The sequence below is a fragment of the Vidua macroura genome, chromosome 4, assembly GCF_024509145.1.
Source record: "Vidua macroura isolate BioBank_ID:100142 chromosome 4, ASM2450914v1, whole genome shotgun sequence".
NCBI classification, from domain to species: Eukaryota; Metazoa; Chordata; class Aves; order Passeriformes; family Viduidae; genus Vidua; species Vidua macroura.
The window spans coordinates 15,025,830-15,043,871 of NC_071574.1; the positions used below are offsets into that span (position 1 = coordinate 15,025,830).

The window sequence follows — 18,042 nt, forward strand, 5'->3', positions numbered from 1 at the left end:
AGGAAGAGAAATAGTAGTATTTTACTGAGTCTAAGCCTTGCAGGTGGTGAGAACAAGAAGCAAAAGTCATGTTCACAGTTAAAGCTAATGAAATTCTGTAATCCCCATGGGAAACTCAGAAACACAGGTATGAAATACAGTACTGCTTGTTTTCATTTGTTTTTTAATACTTTGGTTACATGTTCAAATGCAACACACAGACAGAGTGCAGGGACTGAATTTCTTCAGGTGATGCTGGATACATCCTATTTTTGGTTCATAGCCCTGCATCCACGTCTGCAGTTCCAGTAGCCCCCTACAGTGATGTGTCTTCAGGCAGGGAGGTAAGGAAGGAGAACACCTCTAACACAGAGAGGCAGGAGCATTCCAATTCAGACACTGTCCATCTGCCCCAAACAATTTTTTGATAAATTTTAATAACATTGCAAGAGCATCTCTTTGTATCTTCTTCGTAGGCATCCACAGCCCTCCATTAGCAAGATAAGATTAAACAACAGCCACTTCTATCTTTATGTGGTAAAACAAGCTTCTGTATTTAAAATAAACTTTACAGGACAGGTGGTTTCCTACAATGGAATATCCCCAAGAAAACATTTAACTATCCTACATAAACGTCAACAAAGTACGAGAAAAGTGCACCTAATAAAGGAGATAGAGGCTACAATAAAAAAGGCCCTAAATCAAAGGGCAGGTTCACATCAGCAAACACTCACACACAGTGGGCTGATTGGAACAGGGCCCTCAGTATTGCTGGCAGCCCATCAGCTCTTCTGGTGTGGCTTTCCCTGCCTTTGCTTGGAGGTTTGACCCACACCATAGCCTTGCTGGGGTTGTGGCCGGGACTGCATCCACAAAACTGCCCCTTCGGGTTCTGTATTGGGAGCTCGGTGTGTACTTCTACTTTTATCAGCTCTTAACAAAAAAAAACAAAACAAAACAAAACAAAACAAAACAAAAAAAAAAAAAAAAAAAAAAAAAAAAGATGGGGAAGAACGCAAAGCAAACATTATCTATTGTTAATTACCTGTAAAGTAGGGCTTTTGCCACTTCCCCAGTTTCTAAGAGCTCTGAAGTGAAACCTGAAAGAAGCCACCCATTGTTTCCAATTGTGCAAGAGCCAGGAGCAAATAGGGCTCAAATTGCAGCTCTGAAAGGCAGCAGGAAATTGGCAGCCCGGTAATCTGCTCCCCACCATTCAGGGAAACAAAGGCGACATTCCTCCTCAAGTAGTCACCATTAGAAACCCAAGGCTGATCTATTTAGTAAGGCCCACAGAATAAATCTGTGGAAATAAAGAGTTTTAATTAGAAGGCCATAGGATATGGCTCTAGTTTCGAGCCCCTCAAGTAACATGTATTATTTAGACTCTTACCTCGTTTCCCACATAACCAACGCTGACAACCCAGACATCAGCACCACTGCCATGAAAAAAAAAAACAAAAACAAAAACAAAAAACCAACCCAACCACTAATAAACGTGGAAACTGTTCATTACAAGTGGATCATGCCATACAGTGTGCTGTACCAAGAACATTTCAAATTGTTCCTTGTCTTGGGATTATATATTTTTCCCCTAGAGTATTAACAATCCATCTAACATATCACACCCCCCTATATATGGCATGTTTTAAATATTCTTCAGAAAGTGCTACGGTTTCCAGCAGGATGGGTTTTTTCCCTCTCCCATCCACCCATCTATCCCTGTGCACAGAATGACTCAGTAATTAAACACTGCTGGTCAAAGGCTCCTGGCACCAGTGCCTCACAGCATGGCTCCACACAGCCCTCCAGCCCCAGTTTTCCCAGCAGCCAAAGAGAAGCGTTTCCTTCAGAGCTGTTTTATCAGGCACAGTTAATATAAAGGAATTTAAGTCCAAGTGCAAAATCCTCTGAGATACTTTGCAATTTTTGCCACCTGAACAGATAAAATTGTCCCAACCCCAGTGTGTTAGAACTGTCAGGAGGGAGAGCAGATGAGGTTAACTTTTCCAGGGGACATTATCTGCACCTGGCAGCAGCAAGGGATGACTCGATGACTCTGGAACTACCATGGCAAGTGCTCCTGCTCCAGTACAGGGCAAGGGATGGAAAGTGGGGATACAAGAACACAGGCCCTAGAACTCCAGGTTTGAAAGCCCGTACAAAAATCTCTGTGGAGACTCCAGGATGGCACCTTCTGTCTCTACCACTTACTCCAGAGAGACCCTTTGGCTATTTAACACAGCAGAACTGGTGCATTTTCAATTCTAATAGTATTTCCTCACACACTCTTGGCAGATCAGTAAATTCAAGCCCAGGTACAGCCAAAGTTTGGCAAAGGTCCTCCCTGGAGTTGAATTTCAGAACAAAAGTTCATGACATCCAACTATCCTGTATTTCCCACCCTGACTAACCAGGTTTATCCTCACCTTGAATTGGATGAGGTACAGGACATGTAAAAATGTATGAAATCAAAAAGTGCCTCAGTGACAGCACAGGTGCTCCTGTAGTCATAGCACATTTCATCCAGAAGAACTTTGCATGCCATGTAGAAAAGTGAACAAGTGGACAATTATTCCCTAACAAGGGGAATTTACCTGACCCCTAAAAAGAAGGGGTCAGGTGAATGAGACTGGATTTAGATAAGACTTGGGTATAAAAAGAAGGTACTGTGCAATCTCCCAGTAGGGCTAGAGGAAAGCTCCAGCACTTCCCCATGCCTTTCAGATAACTAGTTTATTCATTTTCATCTGAAAGTGTGCTACTCATAAAGTGCACAGACCCAAAAACAACAGATCAGACATCACAGAAGAAATGAAGCTTTGGAGAGAACCTTCACCAGGCCAGGTAAATTCATCCCTTCCTCCTGCTTGGAGTGTGGAAGAGGAATCCTCACAGCACTGCAAGAACTCTCAGGTGGTTAGGAAATTGAAGCATGTGCCAGAAAACAGGAGGTTTCATTTAAAATAGCCATTAAGTAGTTAATCAGTTATGTAATTCCAGTCTATTTAGGGAGCTCCAGCTACTTCTCATGGTCACTTTATCCCATAAACTAAGGACATCCTAATATTTATGAGCACTGGGCATTCCTAAGGCAGTGCGCACTGTCGCCTGGCCAGCTCATTCACTGGTGTAAATCCATCAGCTCCATTCAGAAGAAATATTCCATGGAATAAACCCGCTCATACTCTGGCAGCGACCCTGTGGGGTCAGGCAGGATGTCCCATTGTGCTCCTTCTTGCACAAACACAATGGGGTTCAGCCCCTGGGGGCAGAGCCTCTGTCAGGCTGTTTGTGCCTCCTGACACTGTGTTCTGCAGGATGTTTGTTTTCAGGTCGGGGCACCCAACCAATGGGTAGACAAAGGTTCACAAAACAGGGCGTGCTTACAAGGCCAGAGCCATGGCTATCAGGCACACCTTTCTCCAAGGACTGACCAAATGTAGCTCTTTATTTTGGAGCAGAGAAGTATCCCGCACTTTCAAGCTAATATTGGAATATGTACTTCTCCTGGAAGCACACTTATAATACTTATAGTAATTTGTATTATCTTATAATACTGTCTCACGCATGTATCAGTAATATTGAAAAATCCAGCTGAATTTCTGGTTCTTTTTTGATGCTAAAATGAAAAGTTATTCATTAAGACTAGTGTCTCACTCATACATACTTAAACGAAAAAGCCATGCCATGTATGGTTGGCAGGAAAACTTGGCTGAATTTGCATTTATTGGTAAGTAAATGAGGCAGTATCTCAAGACACCTTCACCAGGAGTGGGAATGGCAGCTCCTGGGAAAACCAACTGCACTGCATTTGTTTATCACAAATGTAAACCAAGCTGTAAATGTCACTCTGAGATCACAGGGGTTTTGAGCAGATCTTTTCAGAGACCTTTTTGAGCAACTCCTTACCACAGGCTCATGGCTGGGGAACTAATGCCAAGGGAAGAAGCCATGCCTTGGCTCCTCCCACCAGCCAGAGGAAGGTGAAACACAACCACAAGGAAGAACTACAAATGATCAAGAGCTGCCCTAAAAGCAAGCTGCCCTGCAAATGAAAGGTCATCAGAACAAGACCTGTGCAGCCCCATGTGCTGTGTAAGGCTGCTACATCCAGCTGTGCGACAGCAGAACAGAATTTTCTTCCAGGTTTTTTTTGAAGCACCACCATGACTGACACAAACACTCCAGCTGGAAGAAGGCCAACAATTAATCAGGATTCCTTAGAATTTGGGGGTAATTTTAGCAGAACAAGAAATGCAGAAGTATCAGTGAGTTCTGAACATTCCTCCAGGACAAAAATCTATTACTTCATATAAGTCCATTAAAACACTTCATCTAGCCCCTTTAATCCCTCTTAACAGATTTGCTTTATCACAGACAGAGGAGCTAATCCTCTCCCACCTTTATGTCTTTATGACATGGAACCATAAATAAGAGCAAGTACTTTTCATTTGTTAGGCATTATCACCCCTTGGATAACCCCCTCACCCACCCCAGCATCAGTGTAATGGAGCCGTCTTTGGAGAAACACCCCAACTCTGAGGGCAAATTCTCACCCCAGCCATGGATTCCTCCAGCATGGAACATGGAAACTTTATCTAGCCATTGTTTTTATTGCTAAACTTCCATTTCCTAAACTCATCTTTTATCACGAGTTTAGAGACACTAAGCAAAGTGAGAATTCCAGCTTGCTGGACTTCCCTTTTTCCTTCAAGCCAGACCTTACACGTTGCTGCTAGAACCAGATGGCATCCTCGGCCAAATCCATCAGTCACCCATGCAATTAGGTCAGTAGGTCAGCTGAACTTACTGCCTAATTACACCATCATTTTACACAGAGTTCTCTTGGCTTTTCAGAACAAGAACTCAGAAATAGGGGAAAAGTAATTTTTATGAGCTACATTGAAAAAGGCTCTGACAGTCTGGCACTCTGCAGACATAGAGGCGTAACCTCAAACAGCCTCCTGATAAATTTGGGGTCAAATAACTGAAATGTGCACTTCAGTACCCTAATTATTGGAAATCCCCTCAGCAAACCCCCTTCCAACAGAACACAGCATCCTTGGATGGCCATTCCACTGTGGAAAGTAGAACAACACAGTGGCTGACCACTTGGGGCATACTTAAAGTAACCTGTGTCTCTTCAGGCCGTGGAGGCTTCACAGCTTCACTTCATCCAGCTGTCAGCTTGCTCCGTTCTCTTTCAGCTGGAAAGACATTCATGTGCTCTCACCCAACCCTGCATGGTTCTACACCACAAAACCCAACTGCCTGAGCGAATCCCCTGTCACTTCCATGGCACAGTGGCAATGACCTTACATTCCTGAGCAGCCAGAAGCATGCTCAGATATATTTGTGTCGCAGTTGAGACAGCCACGACACACACAGTATCACCAGGCAGTCTCAGAAATTCATTACGCATTCACCCAAACAGAGTCACACAATACCTCATCAGAAGGCTTCAGGCATCTGCCCATACAGAGCAACATCCTGTCCCTTCAGAAGGCTGCAAACATCTGCCCTTCTTGTCCTTAAGCCCAGCCTTTTAAACCCCTCATGTTGATGCATTGCACCTGTGTGCCCTCTGTTACCTCTGGAGGTTGGTCAGTGCACTCATTACCTTCAGTACTGGTCACCTGCTTCTCACAGCTGTAGCTTATTAGGGATGAGGCTCAGCTGCAGCCCCACTCCTCCACTCCTAATTACCACAAACTGTGTGCCTACAGATTTGTATGTTAAATACAAAGCACACAGCATCTAACCAAGAGAAAAACACATTATTCACATTTTTCTAACACTGCCTGCTCTACCTGGCAATTAGAAAACCATGTAAGACCTGCAAGGAACTGTTTTTCTTCTCTTTGCTGTGTAGGTCCAAGTAAATTTTTTCTCCAGAGGCACTAGAACCTCAAGTTATTCCCAAAATCTGGTTAGTAAAGGGAGCATTAGTATGACTAACTAGAGCATAGCTGTTGTTTTGAAAAAGAGATCTGAAACAGTGTCACGACATAGCTCCTGATGGAAGACAATCATTAAAGGATGGAGAACACGTGGGTCCTTTGGGATTTCTTCTCTTCTGCTAGGAACCAACCCAAACCCCCAGATAAGTCAGTCACCTGGCTGAAATAAAAGAGACAGAGGTACAGAGGGCAACGTTTTCCTTGAGGATGCACAAGCAGCACCCTTGGAGCAAAGGGCCTGAGCAGGGAGCTGGCTGTGAGCCAGCAGTGGAGGCAGTTGGCTCCGTGTTCCCGGGTGTCAGTGCACAGTTACCAGTGGACATCCCTGGCCAGTACCAGACAAGGCCTCCATTGTGTCTGCAGGGCCATTTGCAGCTGTCGCTCTTCGAGACGCACAGTGATAGCAGAGGAGTGCAAGTCCCTGCTCCTCAGGAACATTCCTCTCCTGGCTTTGCTTCCTCTCGGGATGTCTTGGAAAGCAGATTCAGTGTACATCCAGTGCTGCCCCCCAGCCTGTCACTTCTGTCACACAGAGGAGCAGCACCACCCACACCCTGCAAAGCATTCCTAGATGTACTCAGATGATGATTTCTCTTTGTACCTCTCAGGGATCATCTGTGCTGTTTAATATAAAAGCAGCTTCTTCTCAGTCAGCTCTGTTCCATGACACTGCATCAGCTGGGATGGAATTAACTACAAAAAGGCGAGCTTATTCAAATCATCACCTTGCTGGGAGTCAGAGCAGCTTGAATATGGTAATTCAATGCAGCAGGACTTCAAAAAAGAGCAAGATATGACACATTTGTCAAGTCATTGCCCTGTTCTGAAGTGGAGTTTCTCTAGAACCACTGACTCTGAACATCATGTGAAATTGCATCCATTTAAAACATTAAAAGTTCAGGAGAATTGTGATGTAACCTTGACCCACATGAGGAAAAGAAGGAGGTCTCCCTATTCACTCTCAATGAAAAGCTTTTTCTGTTGAATGTGTGTTAAATGGCCACAAGTAGCTGTGACACTTAGGTCACCCTTAAGAGCCTTAATTTAAAGACAGAGAAGATTCCGTTGACATTGGAAAGCTTAGGGAAAAGAATGAAATAAGTCATAGACATAGGCCCAAACACACACACACATTCCCAGATTTCAAAGCTACCAAACTACAGCAACACAATCACTATTTTTCATCCTGGCTCCAAGCTTTTTATTTAGAATCGAGGTGGGGAGATTAATTTCTTCAGCTGCTACACAATTTAACCAGCCAGGAAGTTCTTTATAAGAAAATTTTAAATGGCTTTGCATGTTAATGTGGTATTCCTTAAAAAAAAAACCAAAACAAACACCAAAAAAGAAACCAACTTGGAAGTTGTGGTTTCCTCCTCCACAAATGTATTTTCAAATACTTTGGTAAATAAATAGAGCCTCCATTTCTTGGCACTGTTAAGCACAACACAGATTCAATTGTATTCAACATCTCTTATTTGATATATAGTTGGCTTAAACTTAAAACTAGGTAAACTAAACTAGAGCACAGACTAGTGGCTTTGAAGTATCAATAGGAGGTTATTTGCCGTCTGACAGGCCTGAAGGAGGAACAGCCCAGCAATATACACATGTAGCTCACAACCTGTCGCTGTAACAAAAGAACTCCAGAGGCGTTTTCATTAATTAATATATTTTCTGCATTATAGTTAACATATGTACTTTCTTCGTGTCATCCTTATTTCGTTAAGTATTGATATTTTGTTATATTCAGACATGAGTACATTTTCAAAGTCTTTTGCAATAAATATCATAAAATAATAGAGATTCACATAATAAATATTCTTTACAATAAAAAAAGTTTTAACAGACTTTTGTCTTAAAAATAGTTGGGATTCAACTTTGTGTTTTATACATAAAATATACAAAAAAGGACCACAATCTGTGGCTAAGGCAATAAAACAGGGACAGAATAAAATTATAAAGTACAGAGCAGAGCTAAACTCACTAAGCCAAAGGATCACAAGAGACTTGAAGGATTCAAGAACATTTAGGTGACTCAATGACACCTGAAGGCTGTTTGGATATATGAACACCACCAACTTTAATATCAACTGATACTGACAGACTATAAAAACTGGATTAGGAGGGTGCAGTAAGCAATATCCTTCAAAGACAGCAAAAAGAAACAAATTAGTATGTTGCAGCCACAATGTCTCCAATGTGAAGATCTACATAGTGTAGCAAAAACTGAAGTTACACTGAAAATAAAATAAAATAAAATAAAATAAAATAAAATAAAATAAAATAAAATAAAATAAAATAAAATAAAATAAAATAAAATAAAATGAGAAAAAAGAGGCAGGGCAATTCTCAGGTCTGAGAATGTTCCAAAAGTTAAGAGAAAAAGAAAGGGGGGAAAAAAAAAAGATGCAAAAAGAAGCAGGCTGCTTATAGAAGAGTCAGGCCTTTCATTTGGTGAAGCCTTTATTTTACATCCCTCTCCAGAAAGAACACACACAAAAAGTTATTTCACAATCCAGCTCACTCAGGAAAGTTATTCTCCCTTGGCACTCAGGAGGTTAAGGAGAAAAAACCATAACTTGCTGAGAAAAAAAAAAAACAAAAAAACAAAAAAAAAAACAAAAAAAAAAAAAAAAAAAAAAAAAAAAAAAAAACAAAAACAAAACCAAACAAAAAACCCAACACTATCTTTGGGAAGATATTCACAGAGCAAGAAGCTTCAAGAGCCCAGTGAGCCTTCACTGTCTCTTTCAGGAGTGGTTCAGTTACAAACTCAAAGACCCTGCCCAAACGAGTGGCAGGTGCAGATCCCAGGTCCACACTTACCAAAGAGCAGCAGCGACTGTGTGAAACGCTCCACACTCAGCCAAGTCAGTGGGAGGAGGAGAGCAAAGATGCAAGGGGAAGAACTCATGTGTCTGAAGTTGGGCAGACAGAAAGGAAAGGAAAGCAATAGTCCTCCCAAAATGGGAGAGGAGGGGAGGAAGAAGAAAAGATGGGGGGAGGGGGAAAAAAAAAATCAGCTACAACCTGAAAAACTGAAGTTGGAGGAAGTAAAACTCCCTCCCAAAATCATGAGGGTTTGCCCTGACCCCGGGAGGGGCAGCTGTCCAGTTTACAATAGACCGTGTTGGAGTTCTTGCACCGGCACCCCGGACGATTGACGCGGTCGTAGCACCCCCGGCAGAGTTTTAGGCATCCTTTGGCCGGAGGGTAGCAGAGCAAGCAAGGCAGGAACAAGGACATGGCTCCCATGCACAGGTACCTAGAACAGCAGTGTGACTGGGAGCAGGAGCAGGGATTATCCGCGTACGAGTCCCCTTCATCGTCGTTGGAACAGTGGTAGAAGATCCCTTTGACCAGGCACATGCAGGTGCCGTACTCCACCATGCTCTCGGCCGAGCACAGGCACTGCCGGTTGCAGGCCAGGCAGGAGGGCAGGGCCCGCGGCGCCGTGCACTCCCCGCACTTGCACTTCCCACACTGTTCGCAGATGAACTTGTGCTGCGTCAAGTCCTCTTTCAAAGGCCCCTTCAGATCGTCCACAATCAGCGCCGACTGCTTGGGCTGCGCCCGGATTGTCCGGTCGGATCTGTGGCCAGAGCCCAGCCGGGAGGGCGGCGAGCGCCCCAGCAGCCCTTGCTCCGAGGAGGCGCTGCTGTTGCTGCCGGAGCTGGCCGCGCTGCCCGTGCTGGTCGATCGGCTCAGGATGGGAGCCCTGGTGTTATGTTGATGTGCCACGTGCCCTGCGTGGCTGGGCCTGTGCTCGTAGTTATTATTCACATTAATCGGTATAATCTCGTGAGTTCTCTCATGCTTCTCCTGCCTCGGCGCCGTCCGTGGACCTGACTTTTTCACCACTGACGGCCCCTCAGTGTATTCGTTGCTGCCCCTGATGGCCTTGATCTGGTCCAGTGACAAGATGGTCGTGGGCTGGCTGTCCCTGTCATAGTCCAAGCGCTGCCGGCTGTCCAGGGAGGGCTGCTGAATCACCACCAGTGAGCCACCGCTGCCATGCTGACTTTGGGGCTCCATCTGTAGTGATCTCTGCTGCTGGCATTCAGCGGGAACCTGGCATGCATCTGAAATCCTGAAATAAGGAAGGAGACAAAAGGTGTAAATAAACACTGCGTGTGTACATATACACACATGAGATCAAGGGCAGCGGAGGGATAAAGCACCGGATACTTTCTGAAAACAGAAATGATCTGGCAAAGCCCAAACTGCCCCAGCCACCTGATCACTTTCAGCAAGGGATTACAGCAGCGCTGAGGATCTGGCCAAAGTCCAGTAATGGGGAAAGTCTGGGTATGGCATCATAGATGAGGAATGCAAAGGAGACCCCATGCCATTAAAAAAAAAAAAAATCTAGTATTAACTTGTATGCTTTCTTGGCAAGCCATGGGAAGTACCTCTCACTTGCTACTGAACTCAACATCTGTCTCTAGCAACAGCAATTCCGAATGCCCCTGACACTGAGCTAGAAACAGCCAAGAACACCACTACGTTCATGTTTTGTATGGCAGAGTGAGGAACGAACCCAGTTCTCACTCTTCTGCCTGAATCTGCAGCATCAGAAAACTCCACAGATTTGCTTCCTAGTGCATTTGGAAAGTCTCCCTCTTAAAGTGACGTATGTGCATTACAGAGTCCTGAACTAAGTGCTGTCAAGTGGCCAAGACATTTTCTGTGAGAAAGTAACTCAGCCTACACATCTAATATGCTCCTTTATAAAATTAAAGCAAGGGTGAAAACAACCTGTTTTCAAATATTTCCTGACCACAGGCCAGAGTGTGAAATAAAAATGGGGTAGAAAAGGCTTAGATGAACTAGATGTCAAACAAAAAGTACCTGAGCTTTCATGAGAATGTTAAGAGCAGATAAAAACCCCTCAACAACAACCTCAAAACACAAACAGAGAACAAATCCATTTTCACAAGACAGACTAAAAGCTTCTCAAATAAACAGAACATCTACTTGTCTGTCTTTTAAGTAGTAGGAGAATAGTAGAGATGTTACACATTTCCATCCTGCTTAGCTAGAGACACAAAGGTTGCAACACTGAAAAAACTGCAGTGACAGTTCTGCATCTACACAAAATTGTAACTGAGTATCCAAGTGCCACATTTACGGAGGGAACCAAGACAACAAACTGCTGTTCTTTACTGACAGCCAAAGGAAAAGTCCCTTTTCACTCCCCCTCGGGATGCCATAAGTGTTTACCTGAAAGCAGAGAAAGATAAGTGCTATCAAGCATTTCAAAAACTCATCCAATAATGCTATGAAAGTGTCTTGTGTACCCAGACCACAGCCAGCATGGAGTTGTTCCCCACTCCAGAGAGAAAAAGGCACCGAAAGAAAAAGAAGAGGAAATGTTTCTTCTAGCAGGTAGCCACCATGGGCAGAAAGTGACAGCTTGTGCCATGACACAAAATCTTTGTCCTCATCCAGTAGTCAAAGATTTTATTTTACATCTAACATCACCTGTGTGGCCTTTGTAGTCACCAGATTAAACAGAAAAACCAAACACTCTTGCTTCTAATTCATAGAACAGAATCACAGAATAGCTTGGCTAGTAGGGACCTAAAAGACTCTGCAGTCCCAAAGCTCCTGGCCATGGGCAGGGACACCTTCCACTAGACCAGGTGGCTCAGAGCTCCATCCGACCTGGCCTTGGACACTTCCAAGGATGGGGCATTCGGTCTTTTCCTGTGTCAGTGCCTCACCACCCTCCAGTAAAGAATTTCCTCCTACTCCACACAAAAAGCAGCCTTCATGAGCACTGAATACAAATCCACAACAGACCAAGGGTGAATGAATGCGAAAAGGGAAAGATTTACAGCTGTACCCTCCAGGAGCTGGGCTCCCTAGGGGATGAAAAACAATATCCTAAGAAAATGCGAAAGACATCCAGTGCCATCTTTGGGGGGAAAGCGCAACATCAACGCGGCGCAGACTGACAAGCCCAGCTGCAGACCGGGGCGAGAGTTGAACCAGCCACCTCCACCCCCACGCAGATCGCTCGTAAACTGCTTCCCCCCCCGGACAATAAAATAAAAATTAGTAAAACAAAATAATAAAATAACGTACGATGCAGGCGGCGAGAGCCCTCACGGTTCTGCACCAGGGGCTGCACTCCCTCCCCGCACGTCGGGGGTGGGATCCCGCTTCCCTCCCCTTCTCCACACCCGCTCGGACACGCCGCCAGCCCCCCCGTCCCGCCCTGCTCCGCCCCGCAGCCCCGAGCGGGCGGCGGCGGCGCGGCGCCCTCTGCGCCCCGAGCGGAGCGGAGCGGATCACGGCGCTGACGGAGAGGAAGGAAGAGGAGGGGAAAAGGGGAAGAAAAAAAAAGTTATGAATGAAAACATAGGCTTTTTTCCCCCTTCCTTTCCCTCCTTCTCTCTCTCTTCCTCAGAGGAAGGCAGATCTTAGCCTGGCGCTGCCTCGGGTGGGCAGACTACCTGGCGCTTAAGGCGGCAGCCGAGCGGCCGCTCAGCCCCGCTGTTTCCCCGCGCTGCGGCTCGGCACCCCTCGCCTCAGCCCCTCCGGCCCCCATCTGCGAGGAGCGTTTGGAGGGTATTTTTGACGTTCTGCTCGTTCGCAGCCGGCCACGGTCCCCAGGAAGCCTTCCCGCAGCAGCCCGGTGCCTCCATTCCGGGAGGGGGACGGTGGGAGGGTGGTCGGGGCCGCCCCTCACCGGGCGGGCACCGCAGCGCCCCGCGGCACCTGCTCGCTGCGGCAGCGCCGGCCCCGTAAGTGAGTGAACGGCGGGTCCCAACTTACGGATGTGCAGGGAGCCACCGGGAACGGCAAATCCAGCGGGCGGGGGGCGGCGGGGCCTCGGCTACTCGCTCTCCCAGCCCCCGGGACGGGGAAGGCCAGCGGGCTGCGCTCCTCGTCCCTGCGCAGCCCTCGCTCGCCGATCTCCACGTCCTACTTGGGCCAGTGGAGAAAAGCCCCGCTCTCCTGCCCACCGCAGCTCCCCTCTCCTGGGGATCAGCATGCAGCAGCCCCAATCGCCCGTGGAAGCGGCGCTCTCCTTCGGCCGCAGTACTCTCGGTCCGGAGGCGACGGGGAGCAAAAATCCAGCCCTTCCTGCAAAGCGGAGTATCTGGATCGAGCCTCAGGCGGCTGCAGGCTGCGGCAAGCAGCGGGGCTGTTGCGATGCAGGTCTCTGGGAAGAGGCGGCGGGTGCGCGGCTCCTGCTCCGGCTGTTTATTTCCCTTTGCGATCGCAGAGTGCGGGGCTGCGGTCCCGCTCTGGCGCTCGGCTTCACCGCATGGTCCTTGCCGCAAGTCCCGTCTGGCAAAGTGCAACCACAACCTCGGGTGCGAAAGATTTGGCTGTGTATTTTCTTTTTCGTTTTGATTTTTTATTTTCTTTTTAAAAGCGATCAAGAAGCGGCTCTGGCTCTCCAGGCAGAGCTCAGCGAACTGCGAACGAAGCCAGAGGCAGCGCAATGCAATGGCCCTGCGAGCTCCCCGCACACAGCCATGTGCTGGCTGTCGCTGCCGGGGGCCGAGTGACAGGCTCGGGGCAGGGGCAGGACGCGGCGGGGAGAGGTCTCCGCAGGCTCGAGAGGGTCGCGCAAAGCTCCGACGCGCCAGAGACCCCGCGTCGGGTGGGACGGGCGAGTACCGACCCGGAGTTTCTCTGTGAGCAGCGAATCGCGCCCAGCTCAGTGCTGCCGGCACGGGGAGCCGAGCCCCGGTTCTCCCGCCCGGTGCCCCGCGGAGTAGCGAGCGCGGCTCGCCCGCACCTCCCGCACGCCTCGCAGCGCGGCCGCCCCCGGCGCGGCGCGGGGAGCCCCGGCCGCCCGCCCGCACCTGACCTGGCGGGAGGTGAGTGTGCGGCGCGGCGAGCGCCGCCCGGGCTTACCTAGGGCCGGGGTGAGCGCCCGCCTCCCGCGGCACATTGGCGGCGCGGATCCAGCCCGGGCAGTGCCGGCAGCCGCTCCGCGCTGCCCCGCCGCCGTTCCGGAGTGACTCGGGCCGCGCCTCGCCGCCTTTCAGCGCGCAGCCCCCGCCCGCCGCCGGCCGCGCCCCCCTGATGTCAGTGTGCCTCCGAAATCCCGGCGTGGATTCCCCGCCCTCCCGCCGGGAGCCGCTCCCGCGCGGGCACCGCCGCTCCCGCGGGCCGCCAGGGAAGGAAGGAGGGAGGGAATGAAGGAGGGAAGGAAGGAGGGAGGGAATGAAGGAGGGAAGGAGGGAGGACCTGCCCCTCTCCGGCCCCGGCTCCGCGCTGTCCCGCAGCCGCGGCTCCTCCCGGCCCCGAGCCCCGCCGGCAGAGGGAGCGCCCCGGGGGCTCGGCCCGGCGGAGCTCGGAGCTGCCCGGCTCGCACACGCTGCCCCCGCCTGCGCTCGGCCGGGCGGGCAGAGCTCATGGAGCTGCCACGGCACCGCCGGGCACGGGGCTCTGCTGAAGGGCTGAAGTTCTGCCACGCTCCTCTGACAGCATTACAGAGAGATTCCTGTCTCTGTTTTACCGTCAGCGCCCTTCAAGCCAGGTGGAACAGCCCTTCGTTTATATTCACAAGGTATTTTCTGCTTCTTTCAGATTATTGCAGAGGCAGCTAAGGACCCGAGAAGTGCATTCCCTCTTGTCATCCTGCCATGAGATAGGAAGAGGCTCCTCCCATCGTTTTACGGCTGACACTGCAGCTCCAGAGATGATACGGGTTATCGACCCGGCTGTCTCCCACCTTTCCAGCCCTGCCTTGGCAAGGTCCCATCCAAAGCTCACCACTGCATCCCTGCCATGGTGCCAAAGAGATACAGGGTTGCTTTCCAAGTCAGTAGTTTTATGACCAGGTATTACCTTTGACATAAGATTTTTGGGGGTTTGGTTTGGTTTTTCTCAGTGAGTGAAGTATTTTAACAGGCCACCAAAAGAACATGGGAAAGTGATATGCAGCACATCCAAATTCTGAGAATTTTTTTTGTAACAACAAGTAAAGTATTGGAATAGTTGAGACGTCCAGTACTTGGCTAAACACCACTCAGCCTTAAGTCTATCTGAACCATACTAACAATCCCTTTCACAAAAAAACCCATTCTCCCACCTTTTGCCCCAAAGAAAAGAAGTATGTGCTAAGGATATGTGGAACTGCTTAGCAGGAACATACATGCAAAAAGCAAACAATCTCTACAAATAGGATTGTAGCGCAAAGGTGGTACTTGGTGACAGTCTGCACACCCAGCTCACACTCATGGAGGTAGCAGAGTTGTTTTTCATTAAACTTCAATAAGCTTGGAAAGAAATCACTTAAACTGCATTTTTGAAATTTTCATCACTAAGCACAACCTTTACCCGAAGCACCTATTTCTCTATGAAATAAAATTTGCATGTATTAGAGGTTCTATACTGAATACTAGAATATAGTACTAGTGGTAGTGTGACTCCCAATACTTCTGAGTTTGTAATTAACAGATTGCAGATACAGACAAACCATGAATACCATTCTCCAATGACAGAGGCTCAAAGGACAAACAAGAGCATCAAAATCCTTGGTATGGAATAAAAGTATTCCAAATCAATATTTGATTTATCCATTAATATGGATTTAGAAAATGCAGTTGCTCACCAAAAGCATTCTCAGGCACACCTCGAGCACAAAGTACAAAATAATTTTCAGTGCAATCCATCTGAAAACTTTGGAACCTATAAAGAGTTAAAAAAGCCTATATATGATGAGAACAAAAAATCCAACTGAAGAACCAAAATGACTAAGAAAATTGAAAAAAAAAAAAAAACATTAATCCTGCAGAGTAATCTTAGTGGTGCAAGTTCATCTTGGAGCCTTTGGAGGTAGCAGGGGTCTGTTCTCACAGAAGTCCATATACATTTTTCCTAGGACACGACCATAAAAATGCCTCTCCTTTCACATCTCTAAAGCCAGTACCACCTTAAAAAACCTATGCCAAGTGTAAGAGCTTGATTTTAGAAACATAATACCAGGCTTAAATGGGTCAGTCAAATAACCAAGAGTACTGGCAGGTGTTCACTATCACCTGGCACCTGAATTAATACTTCACTGAAAGAAGGGAAAACCCTCCAGCGATATCCAAAGGCTCTCCACGGGCTCAAGTAAACATTTCTGCACCTCACAGAAGTCCATCTCACTGGATTATTCCTGGAAATTATAGCAGTGAGAAGTTCTGATTAGAAAAAGGAGAGCTACATTCTGGAGAATGAACTGGCACCTATGGCTACATACTAGCATGGCCTTAATTTGAGGATTGATGCAGAGGCAGGAATCTGATGCAACCAAGTTATTTTCTATCTCTAAACCATCATCTAGAGGTGGCTCAGCTGACACCAAGTCAATAGAGACCAGCCTTCTGTGCCTCAGAAAGACCTGCCAGAATGGGGTTCAAGGGACTGAATGATGGCCAAGAGCAGTGATCCAATCCCTGTTTCCTCTTTCACTTTGACAATCAGGCACTAGAAATAATCCCCACCTTCTGCAGTGAGATGCTGCTTCTCCCTTATGGCAGCCTGAGTGGCAGAAGGTGCACTGGACAGAACAAAAGCACAATCCATTCTTAGCTTTTTGTTTTTCTTCTTAATCCACACCTAGAAGCAACTTTTATCTCTAGGTGACTTAACTGACCTTTGTAAAGATGCACTGGATAAACTGTGATCCTCCCACTATCAATAACAACTATTTCCATGGTGCATCCTACATGGGAATATTATTCTGTTTCTCCCTAAGCAGCATTTCTTAGCCCTTGCTAAGGCACAAATCCTAGTCCAGAAGGAAGACACACACTCAGCCCCAGTCACAAAGCCAACATGGCTTTGAGGAGACTCAGCAGGGGAAGTGTTTCCCTTTATGCATGTTACCTGTCACTTCATAACCAATCTTCACAGCTGCAACAACATTTCTAAGGTTACAGAAGAATTCAAAGGTAACGAACTAAACACCCCCCTCCATTAGCATTTATAACAAAATTATGAACCAAATTGTTGTGCCAGTCCTACCTGTAGCATGTGTAGGTCAGGTACTTCCCTCACCAGTGATGATCTTGCAGAGGTGGTGTCAGGAGAACCGAGTGGAACCTGCAGCTCCCCAAAGCTTTGTGTGTCAGCAACTTTTTGTGTCAGGTGGAACTTTGTAGCTGTCAGTGCTTGAACAGTCTCAGAAACTCTCAGTGCTTGCTGGGACAAGACCAGCATAACTAATTTTTTAACACACCACTAGGCCTATATATACTACAAGGGAAGAGGAAATGGCCTCAAGTTGCACCAGTGGAGATTTAGATTGGGGATCAGGAAAAATTTCTTCACTGAAGGCACTGGAACAGGCTGCCCAGGGAGCTGACTGAGTCACCAACCCTGGATGGATTTAAAAGATGTGTAGATGTGGCACTTAGGGACTGGTCTACTAGTGACTTGGCAACGCTGGGTTGACGGCTGGACTCAATGACCTTAAAGTTTTTTTCCCAACCTAAATGATTCCATGATTTAAAAACTCTCCAACAAACCAAAAAAGCTATGGAACACTGCTGTAATAACAAGTTTCTCAGCAACTCTCATGAAATCTTGCTGGCCCAGGCTTAAGCTGGTGCATGAGATGAATAAAGCTGCTCCCAAGAACCAAACACCATGGGTGCCATGGTGAAGGCATACCCTGACACATACAATGAATCACTTCAGGGTAAGGAAGAGAAAGCAAAGGCTGATGTGGTAACATTTCCCATCACACTTTCTACCAGACAGGTTGACCTTTATCTGAGATCAAAGGCACGGGTGGCTGGGGATTTCTTCAGCTGCTGTGCAGGAGCTGTTCTCAAAGCTCTCTGAAGACATGCAGCCCGTGCGCCGCTGTCTCTTGCCGTCACTGCAAGGCTAGGGAAAGGCACACAGGAAATCCTCAGTTACAAATAGAACCTGTAGTTTTCACTTCAGGAGATAACATCAGTTTTTCTTAGAGGCAGAGGAGACAGTAAAAGGCAGCAGCCAGGCAAACCTCTAAGAACAAAGGGACGAACCTCGATGTGAACCTGCCTCATGAACATTTGAATGTGGAATCAAAGCATCTCAGGGAAACGCTGCAGAGAGAGGGGGTTAGTCTGTGCCCAAATTAAACAGGAAG

General features: G+C 47.4%; 1 protein-coding gene across 3 annotated transcripts; it reads right to left on the reverse strand.

Moving 5' to 3' along the window:
- Window positions 1–7,594: 7,594 nt before the first annotated feature.
- On the reverse strand, window positions 7,595–13,899 carry SPRY1 (sprouty RTK signaling antagonist 1). Of its 3 annotated transcripts, XM_053976538.1 has the most exons (3): window positions 13,824–13,885; window positions 12,729–13,598; window positions 7,595–10,035 (listed from the first exon to the last, which is right to left on the reverse strand). In XM_053976538.1, the coding sequence occupies exon 3, from the start codon at window positions 9,978–9,980 to the stop codon at window positions 9,018–9,020; it is 963 nt and encodes a 320-aa protein (XP_053832513.1). In that variant the 5' UTR covers window positions 9,981–10,035; window positions 12,729–13,598; window positions 13,824–13,885; the 3' UTR covers window positions 7,595–9,017. The 3 variants fall into 3 exon arrangements, with proteins under 3 accessions (XP_053832513.1, XP_053832514.1, XP_053832515.1); XM_053976539.1 differs by lacking the exon at window positions 12,729–13,598 and having other exon boundaries at window positions 13,824–13,899; XM_053976540.1 differs by lacking the exons at window positions 12,729–13,598; window positions 13,824–13,885 and adding an exon at window positions 12,036–12,077.
- Window positions 13,900–18,042: the final 4,143 nt, after the last annotated feature.